Here is a 21,904-nt window from a genome sequence, read left to right as displayed (position 1 = left end):
TGTTGAGTAGTTAAGAATTGCCAAATAGCAAAGGTTTGTATTGCAAAGATGAGGATGTTAAGATGGATGCGCGGCAAAACTAGGAAGGATAAAGTGAAGAACGAATATAAGTATTAGAACTGATGTGGGGGTTGCCCTGATCAGTGACAAGCTCCGAGAATGTCGTCTTAAGTGGTTTGACCATGTACGTGCAATGGAGGCCTAAGGATGCCTCAGTAAGGAGGAGTGGTCTAATTCCGATTGAAGGAGCTAAAAGAGCTTAGGGCAAGCCTAAAATGACAATAGGTGGGGTTGTGAAGAATGACATGCATAGTCTAAGTCTTGTACCAAGTAACCTCAGATAAGCCTATTGGAGGGCAAGGATCCACGTTGTCGACATCATGTAGCTAAGATTCTCTTGATTTCCTCGGATATCCTCTTTCCTTTTACTTTCATCTTTCATTTTTGATTTTTCGTTTTGCATTTCTTACTTTTCTTATCTCATTTCTCTTACTTTCCTTTCCTTTTGTGTGGATCTCTGTTTTACTTAATTTGTCCTGAATGGATCCATGTAGCTGACCCCATTTAGTTGGGATAAGGCTGAGTTTGTTGTTGTTGTATCTCCCCAACCCAGCCCAACCCATGCATCTCCCTTCACTAATTCCCATAATCAGGGCCAACCACGGTCAGTCTGGCCCGATCCTAACTCAAGGCCAAGGTCAGATTTTCTGGCCTTAAGTCGAGGCTGGATCTAGGGCCAGGTAAGGGGACTCAGGGTTGGACTGGGTTTTAATTAGGCCTGTAAACGGATCGGATTAGGCTCGGATACGGATCAGATGTAGTCGGATTCAGATATTTTCTGATCGAATACGGATACCTCTAAACGAATTCGAATGGATTCGGATGCGGATCGAATTCGGATTTTTGACCATCCGTTTACACCTCTGCATTGTGTAAGCCGAACCTTCCTCCCCCTAGTGGATACAATTCACTCTCAATCCATAGTTTTAGATCATGATTCTCTTCTCCTCATATTCTAGAACATGTTGAATCTTCAAAAACCCTTAAAATCGTTATTTACTTAATTTTTTATAATTAAGTATTCGGATTCGGATTTTTTTCGGAGTATTCGGATTTTTTTCCGGATATCTCTAATCGAATACGGATGCCCCTAAACAAATACGGATGCAGATCGAATTCGGATTTTCGATTATCCATTTACAGCCTTAGTTTTAATTGGATTGGGTTTTAAAAAGAACGTCCCGGCCCAGCCCAGCCCGACCTGTTGCAGCCGTAGAGAGGGTGCTATCACACCCACCCGAACGGCTCAAGAGCCTTTTGGGGTTGCGATATGCCACGTTACCGGAGTGCAGGTCTCTGCTGCTGAAATCGGTTAAAATGCTCTCCACAGTATGAATGATCTTCCGCTGTAATGCGAGCGACCGAGAGAGAGAGAGAGAGACGTAGACGCTAATATTGGAACCCTAACTACGAAGCTGCTTCGGTGCCCGTGATGATTCTCTGAGTTCTGCCACTTGGATTTTATCAGGTCTCTTATGTTTCCAGCTTAGAAGCTAAATTCTCCCTCCCCCACCTTTGTTTTCTGTTTTGCAGATTAATTGCTTATCTATCCATTTCGAACTCTGTTAATTTTCTTAAAAATAATGTTCATTTTAACTGCGTTGTTTCTTTTTCCACTTTTACTTTCTGACAGTTGACCCATCAGAAAATAGATTAGGATAGGTTTCAGGCATTAACTTTGATATATCTATGGAGCCAATATTACAGTATTGTTCATTCTCTTAATAACTGTTAGTCTTTTTGCATGGGGTGGTTATACTGCTGGATTGGTTAGTTCTAAAATTGTGAATTCCTTTAGGCAGAATGAGAATGAATTTGTCCCAATTTAGCATATGAAATGACTCTTTCACGGTATAGGCTGGGATTCTATTATGGAAATATCTAAGATGTGTTAATTTTGGGATTTGACTGTTGGACTCATTTCATCTCTCCCTCTTCCCTCTCTCTCATTGTAGTGGTGACTAATATAAAATGAATAAGTGTGTTCATGATGTCACTTGAAAACCAAAATGGGTGATATCATTTCCATGTGGTTGCTAAATTAACTTATGTTTATGAACCATGGTATATCCTATCATATAGATATATATAACTAAAGCTCTGTATTTGAAATTCTCATTGGTTTTTTTTTTTTTTTTTTTCCGTGCAATGGTTGAACTGGTCAAATGGCATATCTGAACTTTTGATCCTTGGTAGCTAATCTATCATTTTTATGGGTGCATCCATGACACTCTACAATCTTGAGAATTATGGAGCTCTGTTTTTTGTTTGTTTATTTCACAATTGGTTTTTTCCCTCCTCCTGATGTATTTCTCTTTTGGCTCCTTTGTCTTCTTGTGCATATCTATCATTAAAATTTACAAAACCCTCTGTTCTTATTGTGTTACAGTTATCCCAAATTGGTAAAATGGAAGCAACCCAATTAGCTGGACAGCTTCAAAATCTACAAACACCTAATAAAGAAGAAAAGGGTTTGGAAATAGAAGAAAAACCCTGTCCTAAATCTCGGGTTATACCTTCTCGTTGCACTCGTTCTCAGGTTGCTGTCGAATGGACTCTACAGGAAATGTTAACTCTCGTGAATGAGATCTCAGCTGTTGAAGGGGATTCCCTGAAGGTCCTGCCTTCTTACCAGAAATGGAAAATCATAGCTGACAACTGCAGTGCTCTTGATGTTGTACGACCTTTAAATCAGTGCCGCAAAAAGTGGGACTCATTGCTTGTTGAATACAAAAAGATCAAGGAGTGGGGATCCCATACAATGATTGACTCATATTGGTCCTTGGAAAATGAAAGAAAAATGAAGTTGGGGCTTCCTAGTACTTTTGACAGAGAACTGTTTGAATTAATTGATGATATTGTAAAGGATCAGGATGATCGATCAGATATGGATACAGGAACTGATTTGGAAGAGCCTGACATGCTTGAGGTCTTAATGGATTCTGGTATTCGTCTTGTCTGTGAGAAAAATTGTTCTGCTGATTATTTCTCGTTATATTTTAATTCAAGTAGGCAATCCATCTCATGCATTGCCATTTTGGTCCCTTTTCTACCATCATTAATTATGAATAATTTATTTGTCCGTGATGACTATTGGAGTATTTTAATGTCTTGAAAGATTATAGCTGCATATTTCAGTAATTCAATTCTAGGAAGTGGACCTCACTCTACTATTCATGAGAAATTTAATTCCGTATTTGTATCACATATTTCACATGTGAATGGCTACAGCTCTGTGTTAACTAGTACTCATGAAAGTGTTGGCTGAAATTATATCAAGTCCAAGTAATGGTATCTTAATCACCTCACAGTAGTGACCAGTTTCCACAGGGATAGGGAAGGAGCAGATTTGAGAGAAAATCTGTAGCTCACAATCCGGTGATCAGATGGACCACAACTTCTGGTTGAATGGTTTATCTAGGGTCAAGAACAAACCTTCAAAATCTCACTAGAATCCCATGGTATAATTGGGAGGTTTGGACTAGGCCAGAAAATAGAAATTCCTCCAATCAAAATTGGAAAGTCAGAAATTTTAGATGTAGTTTGAGACTAGTACCTTAAAAAGTGATAGGATTTAAAAACTTTTGAAGATTCCTGTAGTACCAGATTAGAAGGTCAAGAATTCATAAAGTTTCTAAATTTGGAAGATGGCTGACAATAGCAACTAATGAGCCTCAGTCCTGTAGCTCCAGGCGCACATCAGTAGCATTAGTAAACTGAATTCAAATCAGAACAGAATAGGGTACTCAGAATTAGTAACAAGGAGATAGAAGGTGGCAGATTTGTTATAACAAGGACTGAAAATATGCTCTGCAACTGGGGGTGAGTTCTGAAAATAGAAACCAGAGTATGACAAAGAGGAATTGAAAAGGGGATACTTTAACAGCCATAGAAGTGTAGAACAATGGCTGACTTGAGGTCTGCAGTTGAAGATGAAGAATTGAAAAGAAGAACATGAATATGTTGGTCTCCAACCAAGTAGAAGATGGCCTCTCACCAATCTCCTCCTTGGAATCTGACCAAGTTTTGCCGTCTCTCACAGCAGGAATGCCTCACACTCACACACATGCACATAGCAAGGTTCTATTTTCCGTCAAAATCGTGGGGAGCATAGACTGTCCCTTTTTTATTAATATTAGTAGAACTTCCTTGTTACACAAAAAGGAAACTCTCCTTAGCTAAGGGGGAGTTTTAACAAATTAGAAACTAAATAAAAGCGTACAAGAATAGGAACTCAAATATAGAAACCTAATATTCTTAATGACAAAACAACAGAAAATAATCTCCCCTGAATATTCTCCACACAAGGCGCTTTATGAATTCTAGAAACTCCTCCACACAGCTGGCTGGTCCAAAATCAGACCCATATTGAAGCCAAAAAGAACCACACCAAACCAGTCCAGGTTAACTTAGGACTGGACCTGGTTTAGGCCTTTATTGTTGACCACATGATATGATAGTAGACAATAGGCAGTCTGGATATTCAACAGGCATAGAGTGTTGTCATTTTTGGCAATATCTTTGTCTTTATAGAGCCAACACACAATCACAAATGTGTATGGCATGTTTTAGAGAGTTGGCATGATGAGGTGGATAGAGACTGGAAAGGAGGCAAAGCTTGAAGGTGAAGTTCTGTGATTTGTAGGGAGATTTGCATGGTAAAAACTTCATGAGAGTTTTGAGTTATCTTTGATGCAAGATCAGTTGAAGCTCAACATTAAAAGACTCTAGCCTTATGAGTAAGCTTTACAATGTCTCAAGAATTGGGTCAATCTGAGTTCAGATGAGGGAGTTATGATCTCGAATGCAGATGTAGCGTATGGTGTCCAGAATTCTGTTTTTGCACATGCAGTGACTTCATGATATTTTTGAGCTGCCTTACTTGCAGAATTTGTAGAAGCTCAAAGCAATAGAAGGCCAAACGGAAAAGATTCCAAATCGACAAATCTCATTGGATCCGTCTTTCTAACCACCTTTTTGACCTATTAGATGAAGAACTCCTATTTTGAGCCAGAAACGTGAGAGGCCTTGAGAGAGGAGAAAAGAGAGAGGCCATTCTATGCTATAAGAGTGATTGATTGAAGCCCATATCTCTCTAAGAAGTTCAAGAAGAGCGAGATTTCATCATCTGACATTGCAAGAAGTTGAATCTGAGAGTAGAACAAGGCCTACAAGTTCTCAGTTAGGGTTAATTCAAGGGAGGTAGCTTGTGATTTTGCAAACCCTTTTTATTTTATTCTAGTATAGGTGAGTGAATTTCCTAGTTCATTGAATGTAATAAGGGTTGGGATTTGCTTTATTACTTGATTATTATTGTAATCACTATCAATTGGGTGCTTGGTAGTTTTTAGGGTTATAGTCTTTTTCTTTTGTGGGTGCAAAGATTGTAAGAGGGGTAGGTTTTGCTTGGTCATTATAGCAATCAAAATAGTGGTAGTGTATTAAGCAATATATGAAGCCCTTTTAAGGCATTGCTCCGTGGATGTAGGCACATTGTTGAACCATGTAAAAATCCTATCTCCTGTGGCGTGATTCTGTGGATATATTTGGAATGTGTTTGATGCAGGATGGGTGTACACACCGGGTAGACCTTACTACATATTTGTGAATGCATGTAGTTGAGAGGTATGGTGTTGCATACGATTTTGTGTGCGATTGGTTAAAAAAGTTAGCACCAACCAAACTGTTTCATTGCAAGCAATTTGATTGCTCTCGTAATGGAATTTTCGAGGGTCATTGATTCACCCCCCTCTTAGCGACGTAATGGGACCATCAATTGGTATCAGACAAGGTTCTCTATAGCCAGAGCTTAACAGCTTAGGGTTGATTAGATTAGTACAGAGTTATAGTAGCAATGGCATCAGGTGAAAATCATGTTGAATAATGTAAACCAGAATACCGTGGGGGGTATTCTGGTCTTTTATTGATTTATTTTTATGTTTATGTATTGCCTAGCTATGTCAGCTATGCTGGGGGGTATTATTGTCATTAGGGTGTAACTCTTCATATTATAAATATATGGCTTGTTTGATCATATCGATCATTCAAGTATTCTCCTATTTCTCTGTTTTGTTAACATGGTATCAGAGCCAACTACTCTGATCTAGGTTTTCAAAACCCCATCCCCTCCATCGTTTTTTCTCTTCTACCCTCTCCCACTCGATCTTCTCTTTCTCCCTTCTTTTTTCCTTGGTTCTCTTCATTCACTAGGGCAGCACTTATGAGGTGATCCTACGATCTAGCAGCTGCCCTCAATCCAACCTCTTCAACTAATGGTTTAACTACATATCAAGATCGATAGCTGCTGCTCTGTGCCTCTGCGATTTTTTGGAGTTCTCCCCTTCTTGAAGATCAAGCTCTTTTTTGCATTGGATGCTGATTTTCCCTATTGGAGATCCCTCATAGCAGTATTGGACAGCAACTATCACTGGAATTTCAAGTTATTTGCAGGCCATACCCATTATCGATCTCACTTCAGGGTTTTGAAAAACCCTAACTTTTATCAATTTTTTGGGTTTCTCATCTTTGCTTTGGCTGATTTTTGGAGATCTTCTTCACACTGCTTCAAGGAGTACTTGACAAGATTATCACCTATTTTCAGATTGTTTGAAGACCCCTAGGCCCAATCAATCTCCTCTTTCAGGGTTTTTTTCAAAACCCTGAGCCTTATCCATTTTTTGGGTTAGGGCTGTTTACTGCTGCCTTTTTTCTTTACACAAATTGCTGCTGCCAGTAGTATTATTAGCCATATTATTCAGCTTCGACTTCTGATTTTTCTGCCAAGCCTTTGCCATCATCATGCCGGACTCTGAGGTTACTACGGCTACTTCTGGAGGAGATAGTCAGTCCAGGACTGAGTTCCTCCCATATGCTGCTGCCATTGGAACCAATTATCTCATGTGGGCCAGATCACTCTCTTTAACTGTGGCTGGCAGAGGACTTACTGGCCATCTTACTGGCACCTCTAAACAGCTAACTGAAGAGTGTAACCCTAAGGATCGATGGACTGCTAATGATGCTATGGTTATGTCCTTTGTTCTAAATTCTATGCAACCTGACCTCTCCAGTCAGTACCTTCTCCTTGACATTGCCACTCAGATATGGACTACTGTCAAGGCAACCTATGGCCGATTGGGTAATGGTGCTCAGGTCTATAAGATCAGGAAGACACTCCAAAACACTACTCAGAAGGAGTTGTCTGTCACTAAATTCCATGCTGTCCTCAAAAGTTTATGGCAGCAACTGGATCACTATGCTCGATTTCAGTCTTCTACGACTACTGACATCACTGCCTATCAGACTTATGTGGACCAATTTCAGGTGTATGATTTTTTGGCTGGCCTTAATGCTGATTATGATCCCATTCGTGTGCAAGTTCTTGGTAGGGTTCCTTTCTCCATATTGGAGGAGACCTTTTCTTTTGTTCACAGTGAAGAAACACGTCGGGCTACTATGATGTTGACCCCTACGGTTGAGAGATCAGCTTTACAGGCTGCTGCAAACTCCATCCCTATTCCTACTTCAGAGAGTACTGCTTCTGCATCTGCTGCTTCAGCAAAAGAGCCTGTGAAGTGTGAATATTGCAACAAACCATATCACACTAAGGCTCAGTGCTGGAAATTGCATGGCAAACTCGCTGATTTTGAAGCCAAACATGGTCGTGCTAAGACAAAAAACAAGGCTAATCACACTGAAAGTGTAGCTACAGCCCCCACTGCTGAAACTATTTTTTCCAAGGAAGAATTTCAGGCTCTCCGGCATATATTACAGACCTCCGTTGCCTCTACTACATCTGTTGCCGGTTACTCCAATCCCTCAGGTTCCCACTTTGCCCGTTCAGGTATTTCCTTTGCTGGTCATTGTGCATCGGTTGTCTCCACTTCATGGATTATCGACTCCGGTGCCACTGATCACATGACAGGTTCTTCTAGCCTTTGTCACACCTATTCCCCTACTTCTGGCAAGGATAAAGTAAAAATAGATGATGGATCCCTCTCATCCATTTCAGGGAAAGGGTCCATTAGTTGCTCCCCATCACTTACCTTGTCTTTTGTATTGCATATTCCGCATTTAACTACTAATATTCTTTCTAATAGTAGTATTACTAAAAATCTGAATTGTAAAGTGACATTTTTTCCTACCCATTGTGTCTTTCAGGAATTAGACTCGGGGAAGACGATTGGATCGGGTAAAGTACATGGTGGACTGTACCTGCTTGATGAAGACCCTCTTGCTATGCAAGCATTACCTTCTCGGCTCTGTCACCCTGCATCTTTCTCCTCTGAATTACATCAATGGCATTCTAGACTAGGTCATCCCCCATTAGGAACTCTATCCCATTTATTTCTAGCATTAGTTAAAAGTTATAATAAGGAAGATTTTTTTTGTGAGCCTTGTGTCTTGGCCAAACAGACATGTTCAAATTATCTAGTTTCTAATAAAAGATTTTCTTCCTTATTTCAATTGGTTTATACTGATGTGTGGGGTCCTAGTAGAAAATCTTCTCTTTCTGGTCATCGGTGGTATGTCTAAGGTTTACTTGGGTCTACCTCCTATACTCCAAAAATGAAGTTTTTTCTTGTTTTCAGCATTTTTACAAGATGGTTCAGACCCAATTCAATGCCACTCTCCAGGTCTTGAGAAGTGATAATGGGACAGAGTATATGGAAGGTCAGTTCCAAAGATACCTTGCTGCCCATGGGATCTTGCATCGCACACCAGCTGTGTTGATACTCCAGCCCAAAATGGTGTGGCTGAGAGGAAAAACCGCCATCTCTTGGAGGTGGCTAGGGCACTTATGTTTGCTCGCAATGTTCCTTCTTTTTATTGGGGAGATGTCCTCACTGCAGCCTATTTGATTAATAGGCTGCCCAGTTGGGTTCTTGACTCCAAGTCCCCTATCGAGCTCTTATTTGGCTCTTCTTCTTTTATTTTTCCCCCTAAGGTGTTTGGCTGCGTTTGTTATGCCAGGGATACTAGGTCCCCTGGTAAACTTGAACCCCGTAGTCTCCGCTGCATTTTTTTAGGATACTCTGCCTCCTAGAAGGGGTACAAGTGCTATTATCCTCGTACCAGACCTACATTGGTTAGTATGGATGTTGTTTTTCATGAGACTGTTTCTTATTATGTGTCCCTACCTCTTCAGGGGGAGAGTGTTAGTGAAGATGTGCTGACCATAGAACCTCCCCTCCAGTCTGTTTACAATGAGTCTGTTCCTGTTCCTCCTACTCCTAGTCCTCCCTCTGCCTCTGGGGGAGAGGTTCCTGTACAGGAGGAGACCATCACAGATGATGTTGTTGACATTCCTATTCAAGGGGGAGCAAACTCCAATCCAGAAAACCATTAGTGACTTTCAAAGGAGGATTAATGAATCTAATTTGCAGACTTATACAAGGAAATAGAAGCAGCTTCAATCCACTGTTGCACCGGTACCCATTCAATTGCCGAACTTGGTTCCAGAACCTGCCTCTCCACCTGGAAATGTCTCTTCTCCTGATTTACCTATTTCTCTTCGCAAAGGTGTCAGGGCTTGCACCAAGCATCCTATATCCCATGTTGTTTCTTATGACTCCCTTTCACCATCCTTTCGTGCTTTTATTTCTTCTTTCTTCTGTTCGTATTCCTAACAATTAACAAGAAGCTCTATCAGATGGAAAGTGGAAGGCAGAAATGATGGAGGAAATGGAAGCCCTGAAAAAAAATAACACATGAGAGCTTGTGATTCTTCCACCTGGAACGAGAACTGTTAGATGCAAGTGGGTGTTTGTAGTGAAACAGAAGGTGGATGGCACTGTGGATAGGTACAAGGCACGACTCATGGCAAAGGGGTTCACTTAGACATACGGCATTGATTACCAGGAGACCTTTGCCCCTTTTGCAAAGCTGAATACTGTTCGAGTTTTGCAACCCTGTGCAGTCATTCTTGGATGGGAATTGCAACAGTTGGATGTGAAGAATGCCTTCCTAAATGGAGATGAGGAGGTGTATATGGACATTCCACCAGGGTTCTCTTGTGACAAAAACCAAGGTAAAGTGTGTAAATTGAAACGTGCACTTTATGGGCTGAAGCAGTCACCTCGAGCATGGTTTGGCCGGTTCCACAAAGCCATGATTTCTGTGGGTTATAAGCAAAGTAATGCTGATCAAACTCTCTTTATAAAGAGAGTTGGTGGAAAACTCACTGTTCTTATAGTCTACGTTGATGACATAGTGATTACTGGCAATATGATGAGATCAATCGGTTGAAGACCTTTTTTGGGCAGGAGTTTGAGATTAAAGATCTGGGGAAGCTACGGTATTTTCTTGGGATTGAGGTTGCCAGATCCTCTAAAGGTATCTTTCTCTCCCAAAGGAAGTATGTCCTAGATTTATTGGCTAAAACTGGTTTGTTAGGATGCCACCCTTCAGATACTCCTATGGATGCTATTGTTTGTCTCAAGGAAAAAGAGGGTGAACTTGTTGATAAAGGCCGGTACCAAAGACTAGTGGGGAAGTTGATTTATCTCTCACACACACGTCCTGATATTGCTGTTGCTGTGAGTACTGTGTGTCAATTTATGCATGATCCCTACTCTTCTCATATGGAGGCTGTTCTTCGTATCCTTCACTACCTGAAGTTAGCTCCAGGAAAAGGCATTCTCCTATCTCCTCATGGTCACCTACGGATAAAGGCATACACAGATGCTGATTGGGCTGGTTCTACAGATCGCAAGTCCATCTCTGGGTATTGTTCTTTTGTAGGTGGCAATTTTGTCACTTGGCAAAACAAGAAGCAGAATGTGGTTGCTTGTTCTTAGTGCCGAAGTAGAATTTCATGCTATGGCACAAGGTATTTGCGAGTTACTTTGGCTCAAAGGTTTGCTACAAGATCTTGGTGTTCCTCTTCGTCTTCCTATGATGTTGTACTGTGACAACAAGGCTACAATTAACATTGCACATAACCCGGTACAGCATGATCGCACCAAGCATGTTGAAGTGGATAGGCATTTCATCAAGGAGAAATTGGAAGAAGGGCTGATTTGTGTTCCCTTTGTGAAGTCTGCTGATCAGCTCGCTGATATTTTCACCAAGGGATTATCTAGAAAGCTATTTCATCCTAGTTTAGTCAAGTTGGGCATGATTGACATTTTTGCTCCAACTTGAGGGGGAGTGTTGAATAATGTAAACCAGAATACCGTGGGGGGTAATCTGGTCTTTTTATTGCTTTATTTTTATGTTTATGTACAGCCTAGCTATGTCGGCTATGCTGGGGGGTATTATTGTCATTAGGGTGTAACTCTTCATATTATAAATATATGGCTTGTTTGATCATATCGATCACTCAAGCATCTCCTATTTCTCTGTTTTGTTAACAAATCACTCCTATGATAAGGCTCCCATATTTGACGACACAAACTACGCATTCTGGCATAGCCGTATGGAAACTTATTTGAAGGCTTAGGGTTATGACATCTAGATCTCAGTGAAGAATGGGTATACTCCTACAACGGAACTAGTCATTGAGTGAGCAGCTGAGAAGAATAAGTTTGAGAATGACTCTAATGCCAAGAATTCACTTCTTAGTGGGTTGATTGACACTGAATTTGTCAGAGTGATCGGTTGTGACACTGCTAAAGATGTGTGGGATAAGCTAGTATATGAGGTAGATGCCAGAATCAAGGAGGCAAAATTGCAACATCATAAGGCACTGTTTGTTGAACCATGTAAAAATTCTGTCTCCTGTAGTGTGATTGTATGGATATATTTGGAGTGTGTTTGATGCAGGATGTGTGAGCACACCGGGTAGACCTTGCTACATATTTGTGAATGCATGTACTTGAGAGGCAAGGTGTTGCATGCGACTGTGTGTATGATTGGTTAAAAAGGTCAACGCCAACCAATCTGTTTACTGCAAGCAGTGTGATTGGTTGACTACTATCGTGACCATAGTTGTCACGGTGCCTAGGCAAACCAAGGCTGTCAAGGGGGTCAAAAACCAAGACGACACCAACAAGGTGCCAACAAAAAGAAGTGGATAGGACGCCTAGACGTTGCCTTGACAAGTATGTTCATAATGGAATTTTTAAGGGTTATTGATTCACCTACTCTCAATGACGTATTGTGACCATCAATTCCTCAGAAATATTTCTTCTGGAACCTCTGATCCAGATCAATTCCCCCCCAGCTTGAATTCATTTGTCCATGACAAATGCATGCGTCATATATTGCTCGTACAAGTCAGGGTTTAGGCGCTTGAAGTCATCATCTTCATGGATCCACGTCTAGTCCGTTCAAGGTCGACCTTTGATTTGACAAGGAAAGAGTGATAACCACCCCTCTCCATGTCATGGTATGTATATCATCTTCCTCATCTTCAATCTCACCTTCGTCCGAATGATGGCCCAAGTAGAGAGTAAGATTGGCCACATTGAAGACTTTCCTAATGGCCAAATCTGGTGAAAGATCAAGTACATAGGCATTAGGGCAAATCTTCTTCAGAACTTTGTAGGGGTCCTTCACATGATGCAATTTTGTGTTGGCGTTTGGGGCAAATCTTTTCGAGGCAATACGAACCAACACCATGGAGAGGTTGAAACTTTACATGGCGTCGATGAGGATCAACAGTTACCTGATGGGCTTCGTTACTGAGGGCAATCTGTCTACAAACATCTGCTTGCACTTCAGTAATATGATGCAAGAATTCGCCAACTTCAATACTAACTCGTGCCTCAAATGGTAGAGGAACAAGGTCGATGGATCATTTGGGCTGAACTCTAAGCTCAATTTCAAACGGAGTATGACTCGTCGTTTCATAGTCACGAACAAGATACCGTGACAAATTACCCAAACTCCAGTTTACCTCCTCGGTTTATCCATCTATCTGAGGATGAAAGGCCATAGAACTTTGTATTGGTCCTCATCTACAAAGTCTTCCAAAAATAGCTCATAAACTTGACTTCACGATCAGAAACAATAGACTCCGGTAAACTGTAAAGTCGTACTACTTCCCTGAAAAAGAGAGTAGCAATATGTGAAGCATCATAAATCCATCAACAAGGTGTAAAATGCGCCATCTTAGAGAAGTGATCGACCCCTACAAATATATAATCATGTTTCTCCCTTTTGGTAAGTAAGCCAAGTACAAAATCCATACTATTATGGATCTAAGGTGTGTGTGGAACAGGCTAAGGAGAGTACAATCCTGTGATTTGCTTAGTTCCTTTGGCAAGTTGACATACACAACACCTTTTAATCACGCAGGCGAAGTCTCGTGATATGTGAGGTCAATAATAGCAATCCGTGACTTGTAGAAGAGTATTTTGTTTGCCAAAATGACCACCTAACCCTCCACCATGTAGTTCTCGACAATGTTCAAGGGTTTGCCGAAATTTCATATATATTTCAGTTTCAACTTTCGACAGATGAAATGAAACCTTATGTGATATATAAAAAATGCAGTGTCTTGGTCAAAATTTTGCAGTTTTGGCAAAAAATATTGATGAAATATATCATTTTGACTGAAACAATACGATCCTTTAGGATTTTGTATAAAAAGTATAATTTCGAATGAAATGGGTCGAAATTTTGACCCATTTTGTTCACTTCTCTAGTTTTGATTCCAAGGGTTGTGCTCACCTAGTTTTTTGTGATTTTTTGCCAAATCACTACCATACAAGCATGGAAAAAGTTGTTGGGCAGTAGTGGAACGCAACGGAAGTGACAATGTGCTGCATTTTGTGGAAGATTCGTGCAAGATTCAAAGTTGAAAGTATATCAGTTTTCCTAAAAATGTATTTTTGGATAATATAGGGCAAATACTTGGTGGTTGGTCTTCAATTTTGTACATGTTATACACCAATCCCCCGATCTATGACTTCACAGAGTCGGATATAATTTTTCTGGGAAAAAATTATTTTCGTGCAATAATTTTTTTATGGAAAAAAAAGGTTAATACTTAGTTGTTGTTAGTTCAATTTAGTGTCGAATCGGTCATATTAGAGAATGTATATAGTAGTGTACAATGTATACTACCAACCTAGGTTCCAAAGTCACACTACCATTTTATGGGTTTTTTTTTTTAAATATAAGGGTTCCACTATGTTTAGAGGGCCTAAAAGAAGGTTTTCTAAAAGTTTTGGGACCTAATTTGGCCATTTTGGGCATCGAACCCCTCACTCGAAACCAAACAACTAGAAAGTCCAATTTGCCTCCTCACAGAATCTTGATGAACCTAGACTATCATGTTGGTATATATGAATCTTGCCGAACTTTTTTTATTTGCCCATTTTTTGTCTTAAAAATCTGAGAAGTCAAGATTACTTTAAAGCAATTTAGCAAGTGCTTAAAATTCAGCAAAAATGTCTTCACTTTCCTCAGGGAATATGATTGGAGAGGAGATGCTTTTCTGTTTCTTTCTCAACCTATTTTGTAGCCCTATCAAGATTCACATTTCTCCTCTTTTTGGCATCCCTGTATGAGTTTCTCTCATGAATGTATATAGAAAACCGAGTAATGTAGTCCTAGATAGGTAGGAGACCTACTAGGAGCCAAACAACAGGATCAAATAAAAAAAGGGGCTGCTGGTTCGAATGGACAGCACTAGGATTTAGGTCAATTCCTAGGGTTAGGGTTGGATATTGGGAAAGGGGTTTATAGGGTATTAATGGGCAGGTCTAGGGGGTCAATATGGTATAAAAATAATAGGATTTGGGAAGGTTTTAAAATTCTGCAGTTCTGGACAGAATTGTGTTGCAGGTTTTGGGTTTTAATGGAGTGAAGGAATGGAGGGGATAAAGTGAGAGTTTGGGGCTGAAACTTGGATCGAGTGTCAACAATGATGTAAGGGATGTATGCTGAAAGTTTGGTTTGAAACTGATGGACAGATTTGGAGTTATGGAGGTTTCCTAGTAGAAGTAGGAGAGAGGGGTAAAACTGTAATTTCAGACAATCGGCTGGGTGGATGGTGCTGAAATTTGAATCGAGTCTCTCTTAGGGTTTGAGAAAGACTTGATCAAATTTTTAACAGATTCTAATGGTTAGATTTGGCTGGGCAGAATTCTCACGAAAATCACCTTGTATGTGACCTTCTAGAAGGAAGAAGAATAGTTGCAGAATTTCTTACTTGTTACAGGTCTTCAATGGCAACAACTTTGAAGATGAACAATGGGGTCTCCCGATCTTCACAATGCAAGGAGCTAAGTAGCAGCCCTCCCGATCTTCACAATGCAAGGAGTCGATTGGAGATCCACCAATCCCTTCAACCTTGATATTACTCACAAGGCACACTCACGATGGAGCAAAGACAGCAACAAAGGCAGCAAGCATAAAGCTAATTTTTATTAATCAAATTCGTATACAATGCTGGCCTCCCTTACAAACTTATATAGAAGACTCAAAAATAGACTTAGACACTAAAAAGGAATGGCCTAACCTTATCCCTAATCTATTAGGCAACTTAAACTGACTAGGAAACTCAAATAGACTCAAAATAGAGTCCTAATGACTTAAAACAACTTAAACTACTTAAAATAAAGAAGATTCCCTAATAGCCAATAGGATATAAGAACCTCTTAGCCAATAGGATCACTTCACTTAAATTAGACCAATTGAACCAATTGGATGCAACCAATTTAAACCGGCTCAAATAAAAACACACAATAAAAACTAAGTATTGGGCTAATCCCGTATGCAACCTATGTACCCCTATTTTAGGCCCAGAAAAGTGGCCTATTACATTAGAAACCCATGGGATCAAAGGCCCAACATGTATGTAACTCCAACGCTAGACTTATTTCTAATGAAACAAGCCCTATTTGGTGATGAATCTGCATCAACTCTCCCAACTTGAAAAAATTCGTCCTCGAATTTTGTAATGATGAGGGGAATCAACATGTGATCAGCGCGACTTTGACCATCCCCAAACAGAATTCCGATAAAGCGGGAACATTAAGAATATAGTCTTCAAGGCGTGGAGCTTTCTCTTCGAAGAACCATGGTGGCATAACAAACTCTATGTGCTCTACCTCGAATCAGCACCAACTGTGAATGCCCTATCCATAGAGTCTTTAGTGTTAGCAACCTTCTCATCTAATACTTGAGATACAAGCTCCACCTCTTCAAGAACAACATCTTGAATATCATTGATCTCTGTGGAATATTCTCAACCACCTCTTCATCTTCTCGCTTGTTTCAGCTTTGTCTACTTTGACTTCTTCAAGGTAGACCTCTTGATAGAATCTTCCGCATGTTGACTTTCCATCTTTGAAGCTCCGGGCATTGTCTCTTTCTTTTCATCACAATTCACCGTGATCACTTCACTTTGTCTTCAACTTGTACTCTCTCAATTTCCGTTGGCAATGTACATTTGTATTCAGCCACCGATTTAACACTTGGTGATGTCGATTTCCAACACTCTACAACTTGCAAACGGAATCTCATTGATGGAGGCTTCAAGTTGTCTTCAGATTTGAAGGCTTTTTGGTGGTGATGTTGTCGATGGGAATTTAAGTTACCTTGTTGTAGAGCTCACGAGCGTCAGTGGGAAATATTTCTTACTCGGATCTTCTTTCATCTCTGCCCATGTAAGGTTCTCTACCACGGTAGTCGAATAATCCATCCGGGTTCTCCACCAATTATGTGTTGGTCCCACTAGCTTGGTATGTGCTAGTCTCATTTTCCTATGCTCGAGCAAATCATACCAATTAAAATAATCATCTAAAGCAGCTAACCAATCATAGAATACCATGGATCCAGTCCGCCATCATAGTCTCTCAACTCATACGCCTCGGAGGTCTATGGCGTCTCCTGTAATCTTTGTATCCTCTGTTCCTATCTTCACTATGATCTCTGTCATGCCTACGTCGATCCCTGTAATCTTTGTCTTCTCTCGTATTGATCTGTCCTTGGGGTTCTTTGTGCTACCGAATTGACTTGATATTTGTCCTTTTCTAGGGGAATGTTGTTGTTCCTTACTGGAGTAGTTTGGTGTTGCTCAATTCGCTGCAATGTTTCACTTATAGCCCTTTGACCAGCATGAAACTGCTGAAGCTTCTCCAGAATTTTGTTCAAAGAGTCGATGGACACAGAGGTAATGGGCTGGCCATGCTCATCCATGGCTTTGATACCACTTAATGTAGTCCTAGATAGGTAGGAGACCTACTAGGAGCCAAACAACAGGATCAAATAAAAAAAGGGGCTGCTGGTTCGAATGGACAGCACTAGGATTTAGGTCAATTCCTAGGGTTAGGGTTGGATATTGGGAAAGGGGTTTATAGGGTATTAATGGGCAGGTCTAGGGGGTCAATATGGTATAAAAATAATAGGATTTGGGAAGGTTTTAAAATTCTGCAGTTCTGGACAGAATTGTGTTGCAGGTTTTGGGTTTTAATGGAGTGAAGGAATGGAGGGGATAAAGTGAGAGTTTGGGGCTGAAACTTGGATCGAGTGTCAACAATGATGTAAGGGATGTATGCTGAAAGTTTGGTTTGAAACTGATGGACAGATTTGGAGTTATGGAGGTTTCCTAGTAGAAGTAAGAGAGAGGGGTAAAACTGTAATTTCAGACAATCGGCTGGGTGGATGGTGCTGAAATTTGAATCGAGTCTCTCTTAGGGTTTGAGAAAGACTTGATCAAATTTTTAACAGATTCTAATGGTTAGATTTGGCTGGGCAGAATTCTCACGAAAATCACCTTGTATGTGACCTTCTAGAAGGAAGAAGAATAGTTGCAGAATTTCTTACTTGTTACAGGTCTTCAATGGCAACAACTTTGAAGATGAACAATGGGGTCTCCCGATCTTCACAATGCAAGGAGCTAAGTAGCAGCCCTCCCGATCTTCACAATGCAAGGAGTCGATTGGAGATCCACCAATCCCTTCAACCTTGATATTACTCACAAGGCACACTCACGATGGAGCAAAGACAGCAACAAAGGCAGCAAGCATAAAGCTAATTTTTATTAATCAAATTCGTATACAATGCTGGCCTCCCTTACAAACTTATATAGAAGACTCAAAAATAGACTTAGACACTAAAAAGGAATGGCCTAACCTTAACCCTAATCTATTAGGCAAGTTAAACTGACTAGGAAACTCAAATAGACTCAAAATAGAGTCCTAATGACTTAAAACAACTTAAACTACTTAAAATAAAGAAGATTCCCTAATAGCCAATAGGATATAAGAACCTCTTAGCCAATAGGATCACTTCACTTAAATTAGACCAATTGAACCAATTGGCTGCAACCAATTTAAACCGGCTCAAATAAAAACACACAATAAAAACTAAGTATTGGGCTAATCCCGTATGCAACCTATGTACCCCTATTTTAGGCCCAGAAAAGTGGCCTATTACATTAGAAACCCATGGGATCAAAGGCCCAACATGTATGTAACCCAACGCTAGACTTATTTCTAATGAAACAAGCCCTATTTGGTGATGAATCTGCATCACCGAGACAGGATCTACCTGGTGTAATCTCTAGAGAACCTAAAAAATGGCATTTAAATGATCCACTGATAAGAATGGGATTTAGCCAATGAAATGCATTGAATACCCATCTACCTATGTTAAGCTATGTCAACTGGGGACACACAGAAATTATATTTGTAGGGATTGTAATGGGGTGGTATCTGACCCACTTAACATATCTATCAACCCTAACATTCACCAATACATGAAACATGCACAGGGCTAACCAGTTTTTTAAGGTAACTGTGGAGAAGCCCTGGGTTTTTCCAGTACCATGCCAAACCTAACCTAGTAAGGTTCATACCATATCCTAAATCTCATCATTGGGAGCATGGTGAGGTGAGGCATTGTTTGAACCTGCCCAATTGCCATACTAAAGTGTTTCCTTGTCCTTATCTTCTAGAGAACCTGAAATGATCTTCAAATCATCCTTGACCAGAATGGACCTATTTGTCAGAAAAAAATGCATTCAAACATCCACTTCTGAGTTTCTCTATTTCATTCTGTGACAAACTCTAGGATTTTCTGATCAATGTAAACATATGCGTTTTTAACCAAGCTTTCACACCAATCTTAAACCATTTTTATTCTTTCTTTCATTTACATTGATTGGCAACAAATATACTATTAAATATTTGTCTCCCTCTTACAGAAGCCCTTTTTTAAGGGAGAAACCTTTAAAATACTTTAAAGGATTCTTAGAGATGATCTTATAAATGCTTCCTATTAGACTAATTAGTGTTCTAGTACCTAACCAGCCCAGACAATCAGACGAGTTAAGCTAGGGCCTGAAGGCAATTCTTGGTTAGGTAGGCATTTGACTGAACAGCAGTCAAGACCTGGTGAAACCTTGCGTAACCCTATGCAACATTTGGTCGGTTTGCTGTCCTCTACCTCCACCAGTACCACGTCCAAGACCCCCTTGAACCAAGACTTCTTCCTGGAAATGCAGAGCCATGACCAGCACTGCCAACAACAAAGAGGCAGAGTTGTCCTTAGAAGAGAAAGATTTCTCAGACTTAGTGAGAGGGAGATACAAGGTGCTGAATACGACAAAAAACTTCATATATGGAAGGGACTCTTTCACCAGCAAGAATTTGAAGGCTGCAAATCAAAATTCAAACCAGATAAAATTTTTTGCGACGTAGAAACTTCGCACGTTGGGCCTTCAACAAGTCCAAGTCAGTGGTGAGGGGCTGATAGACATTTAGTTCTTCCTACATGCCCTTGAGGTTACTGTAATACTCACCCACGGACTTATCACCTTGCTTGAAAGAGAAGCTGATCCCAAAGAGGTCATACACACAAGACATGTTTTTCATCTAGGGAAAAACTTTCTTCAAATCATCCCAAATCCCTTTAGCTGTAGTATGATGCTTAACATTAACAGCAAGATACGAATTCATAATATTTCATAGCCATGCAAGTATCATTCTCACGCATCCATTCCTCATAATCTTTAGAACACCATAGGGAGGTTCTGAAATCAAATATTTCAATTTTCCTTCTGCGTTGATATATACCTTCACAGCCTTTGCCCCCATAAAAGATACTTGGATGCTCCATTGAGTAACATTCACTGAGTCCACAGAGGATTTTGAATCACCCATTGATTCAGAGAATATATAACAGCAGCACTAAATCAGTCACAACAGCAGAACACAGAGCACAAACTAATAAAACCTTGATAAAACAGAAACAAATATCCCCAACAAGTAGAACCGTAGGGTGTTAGGAACTTAGTAGAATAGGAGGTTAACAGCAGGTTACAAATATCCTCAACAAGCAGCACCACAGGGTGCTGGGAACCAGCAGAATAAGAGAAAAGTAATAACTTGAAATCAACACTCGGGATGAGGCCCAAACTCTGGTTGAGTATCGGGCTAGGGGGGTTAAAACCCTCAAAATTCGAAAATGATCCAATGGTTGGATAGGCTGTTATAATGGTTACCAAGAAATAGTAACTTGAAAATTTCAGATTTTGGGAACTATCAAGATATACCAATTTAATTGTCTGATAAGAAGGAAACAAGGGAGAAGAGACAAAGAGAGAATAGAGAGAAAGATAGCTACAATATGAAAAAAATAATTAGTCTGTCCAGTCGGTAGCAATAACTTATATTTATAATCATATATCTGAACAATTACAACTATAACCTCTTACTTATGTGAACTTACACATAAGTCCCCAAAGAACAAATGTAATTCCAGAAATACCCTTGCGATACATATATCTTAACATCTCCATCCAGTCATCTTTTCCTGTTTGATCTCATTGAACAACACAGCTTATTCAATATATGCTCCTTCAATTTGACAGTATAGAGAAATGCTCATATTTTTCTGTTTTCTGGTGGAGATGATTCACCGAGACATCTTGTGTGGTTCTTGGGTTATTTACTATTGATGCTACCGCCACTATTATTTCTACAGAAGCTGCTACCATTATTACTAGTAATACTTGCAGTACATTTTTTTGGCTATTGATGCTTTCTGCTATTGCTACCGGAGCAGCTACCATTACTGATACTTGCAGAAACATTTTGTGGTGCTTAGTTTATTACGTTAGTTGTCGATACCATTACTGATACTTGCAGAAACATTTTGTGGTGCTTAGTTTATTACGTTAGTTGTTGATACCATTACTGTTACTTTTTTGGTCAAACATATTGTGGTGTATGAGTTATTTCTTCAGCTGCCTACCACTACTAATACTACTACAATGGATACATATTATTGTTTGGTGGAACTTTGCATGCAAGTGCATGATCTGAGCATTGCCAGCAAATGAATAAGCTGGTACTACTTACCATTTACATTCATCTGAGTCTCATTAGATTAAATTAGCAATCTGCATGTAGCAGACAAGTATAACATTGCAAGATAAATGAATAATCACTGTGTTACATCTGGGTTTTATTAGGTTCAAAGAAATGTAAGCGCAAGTCTGGCCCTAAAAAAAGCAAGTTACACAGGGAGAAAGTTATGGCTACAAAATTACGTGAGAACGCAGAACTCATCTTTGCCATAGTTAAAGGAGACCTGAGTGGAAACACGGACAACGGGTTGGCTGACATGAAGAACCAAACTATATTTGCTAGGCAGCAAGGTGATGAACTGATCAAAGTTCTAGGAAATCTTGCTGGTACCCTTGACCAACTTTCCAATTTGATCAAGTAGAGCTGGTGATTTTCCATCGCTGTCAACTGTAAGGTTATCTGATAACTAATGTATCTGTAGGATGTAGCTTCTATCACCCCTTATGTGGAACTCAGATATGGTTATTTGACTGTGTTGGGGTCCTTACACCTTTGAACCAGTTCAAAGAATCAAGTTCAAGATCATGACTTGACTTTTGAGCTTGCTTGTGTTATGTATTGTTTTTGTTTATTCTGTA

The 21,904-nt window shown here is 40.0% G+C and overlaps 1 protein-coding gene across 2 annotated transcripts; it reads left to right on the top strand.

Annotated features, from left to right (window-relative positions):
* The first annotated feature begins 2,355 nt into the window (after positions 1-2,355).
* On the top strand, positions 2,356-21,880 carry LOC122662746. Of its 2 annotated transcripts, XR_006333089.1 has the most exons (3): positions 2,356-3,005; positions 21,431-21,806; positions 21,848-21,880. XR_006333089.1 is itself a non-coding variant. In XM_043858466.1 (2 exons), the coding sequence occupies exons 1-2, from the start codon at positions 2,468-2,470 to the stop codon at positions 21,685-21,687; spliced, it is 795 nt and encodes a 264-aa protein (XP_043714401.1). In that variant the 5' UTR covers positions 2,356-2,467; the 3' UTR covers positions 21,688-21,809. The 2 variants fall into 2 exon arrangements, 1 of the variants encoding a protein (XP_043714401.1); XM_043858466.1 differs by lacking the exon at positions 21,848-21,880 and having other exon boundaries at positions 21,431-21,809.
* The last annotated feature ends 24 nt before the right edge of the window (positions 21,881-21,904 follow it).

This window comes from Telopea speciosissima, chromosome 5 (genome assembly GCF_018873765.1).
Source record: "Telopea speciosissima isolate NSW1024214 ecotype Mountain lineage chromosome 5, Tspe_v1, whole genome shotgun sequence".
In the NCBI taxonomy this organism is placed as follows: Eukaryota; Viridiplantae; Streptophyta; class Magnoliopsida; order Proteales; family Proteaceae; genus Telopea; species Telopea speciosissima.
The sequence above is the reverse complement of the archived record's forward strand: the minus strand, read 5'-3'. Positions and strand labels throughout refer to the sequence as shown.

Excerpts from the sequence above, each read along its gene's own strand:
- LOC122662746 (XM_043858466.1), top strand. The coding sequence starts at position 2,468 with ATGGAAGCAACCCAATTAGCTGGACAGCTTCAAAATCTACAAACACCT. Across the intron at positions 3,006-21,430 it reads TGAGGTCTTAATGGATTCTG|GTTCAAAGAAATGTAAGCGC; the intron begins GTATTCGTCTTG and ends GGGTTTTATTAG.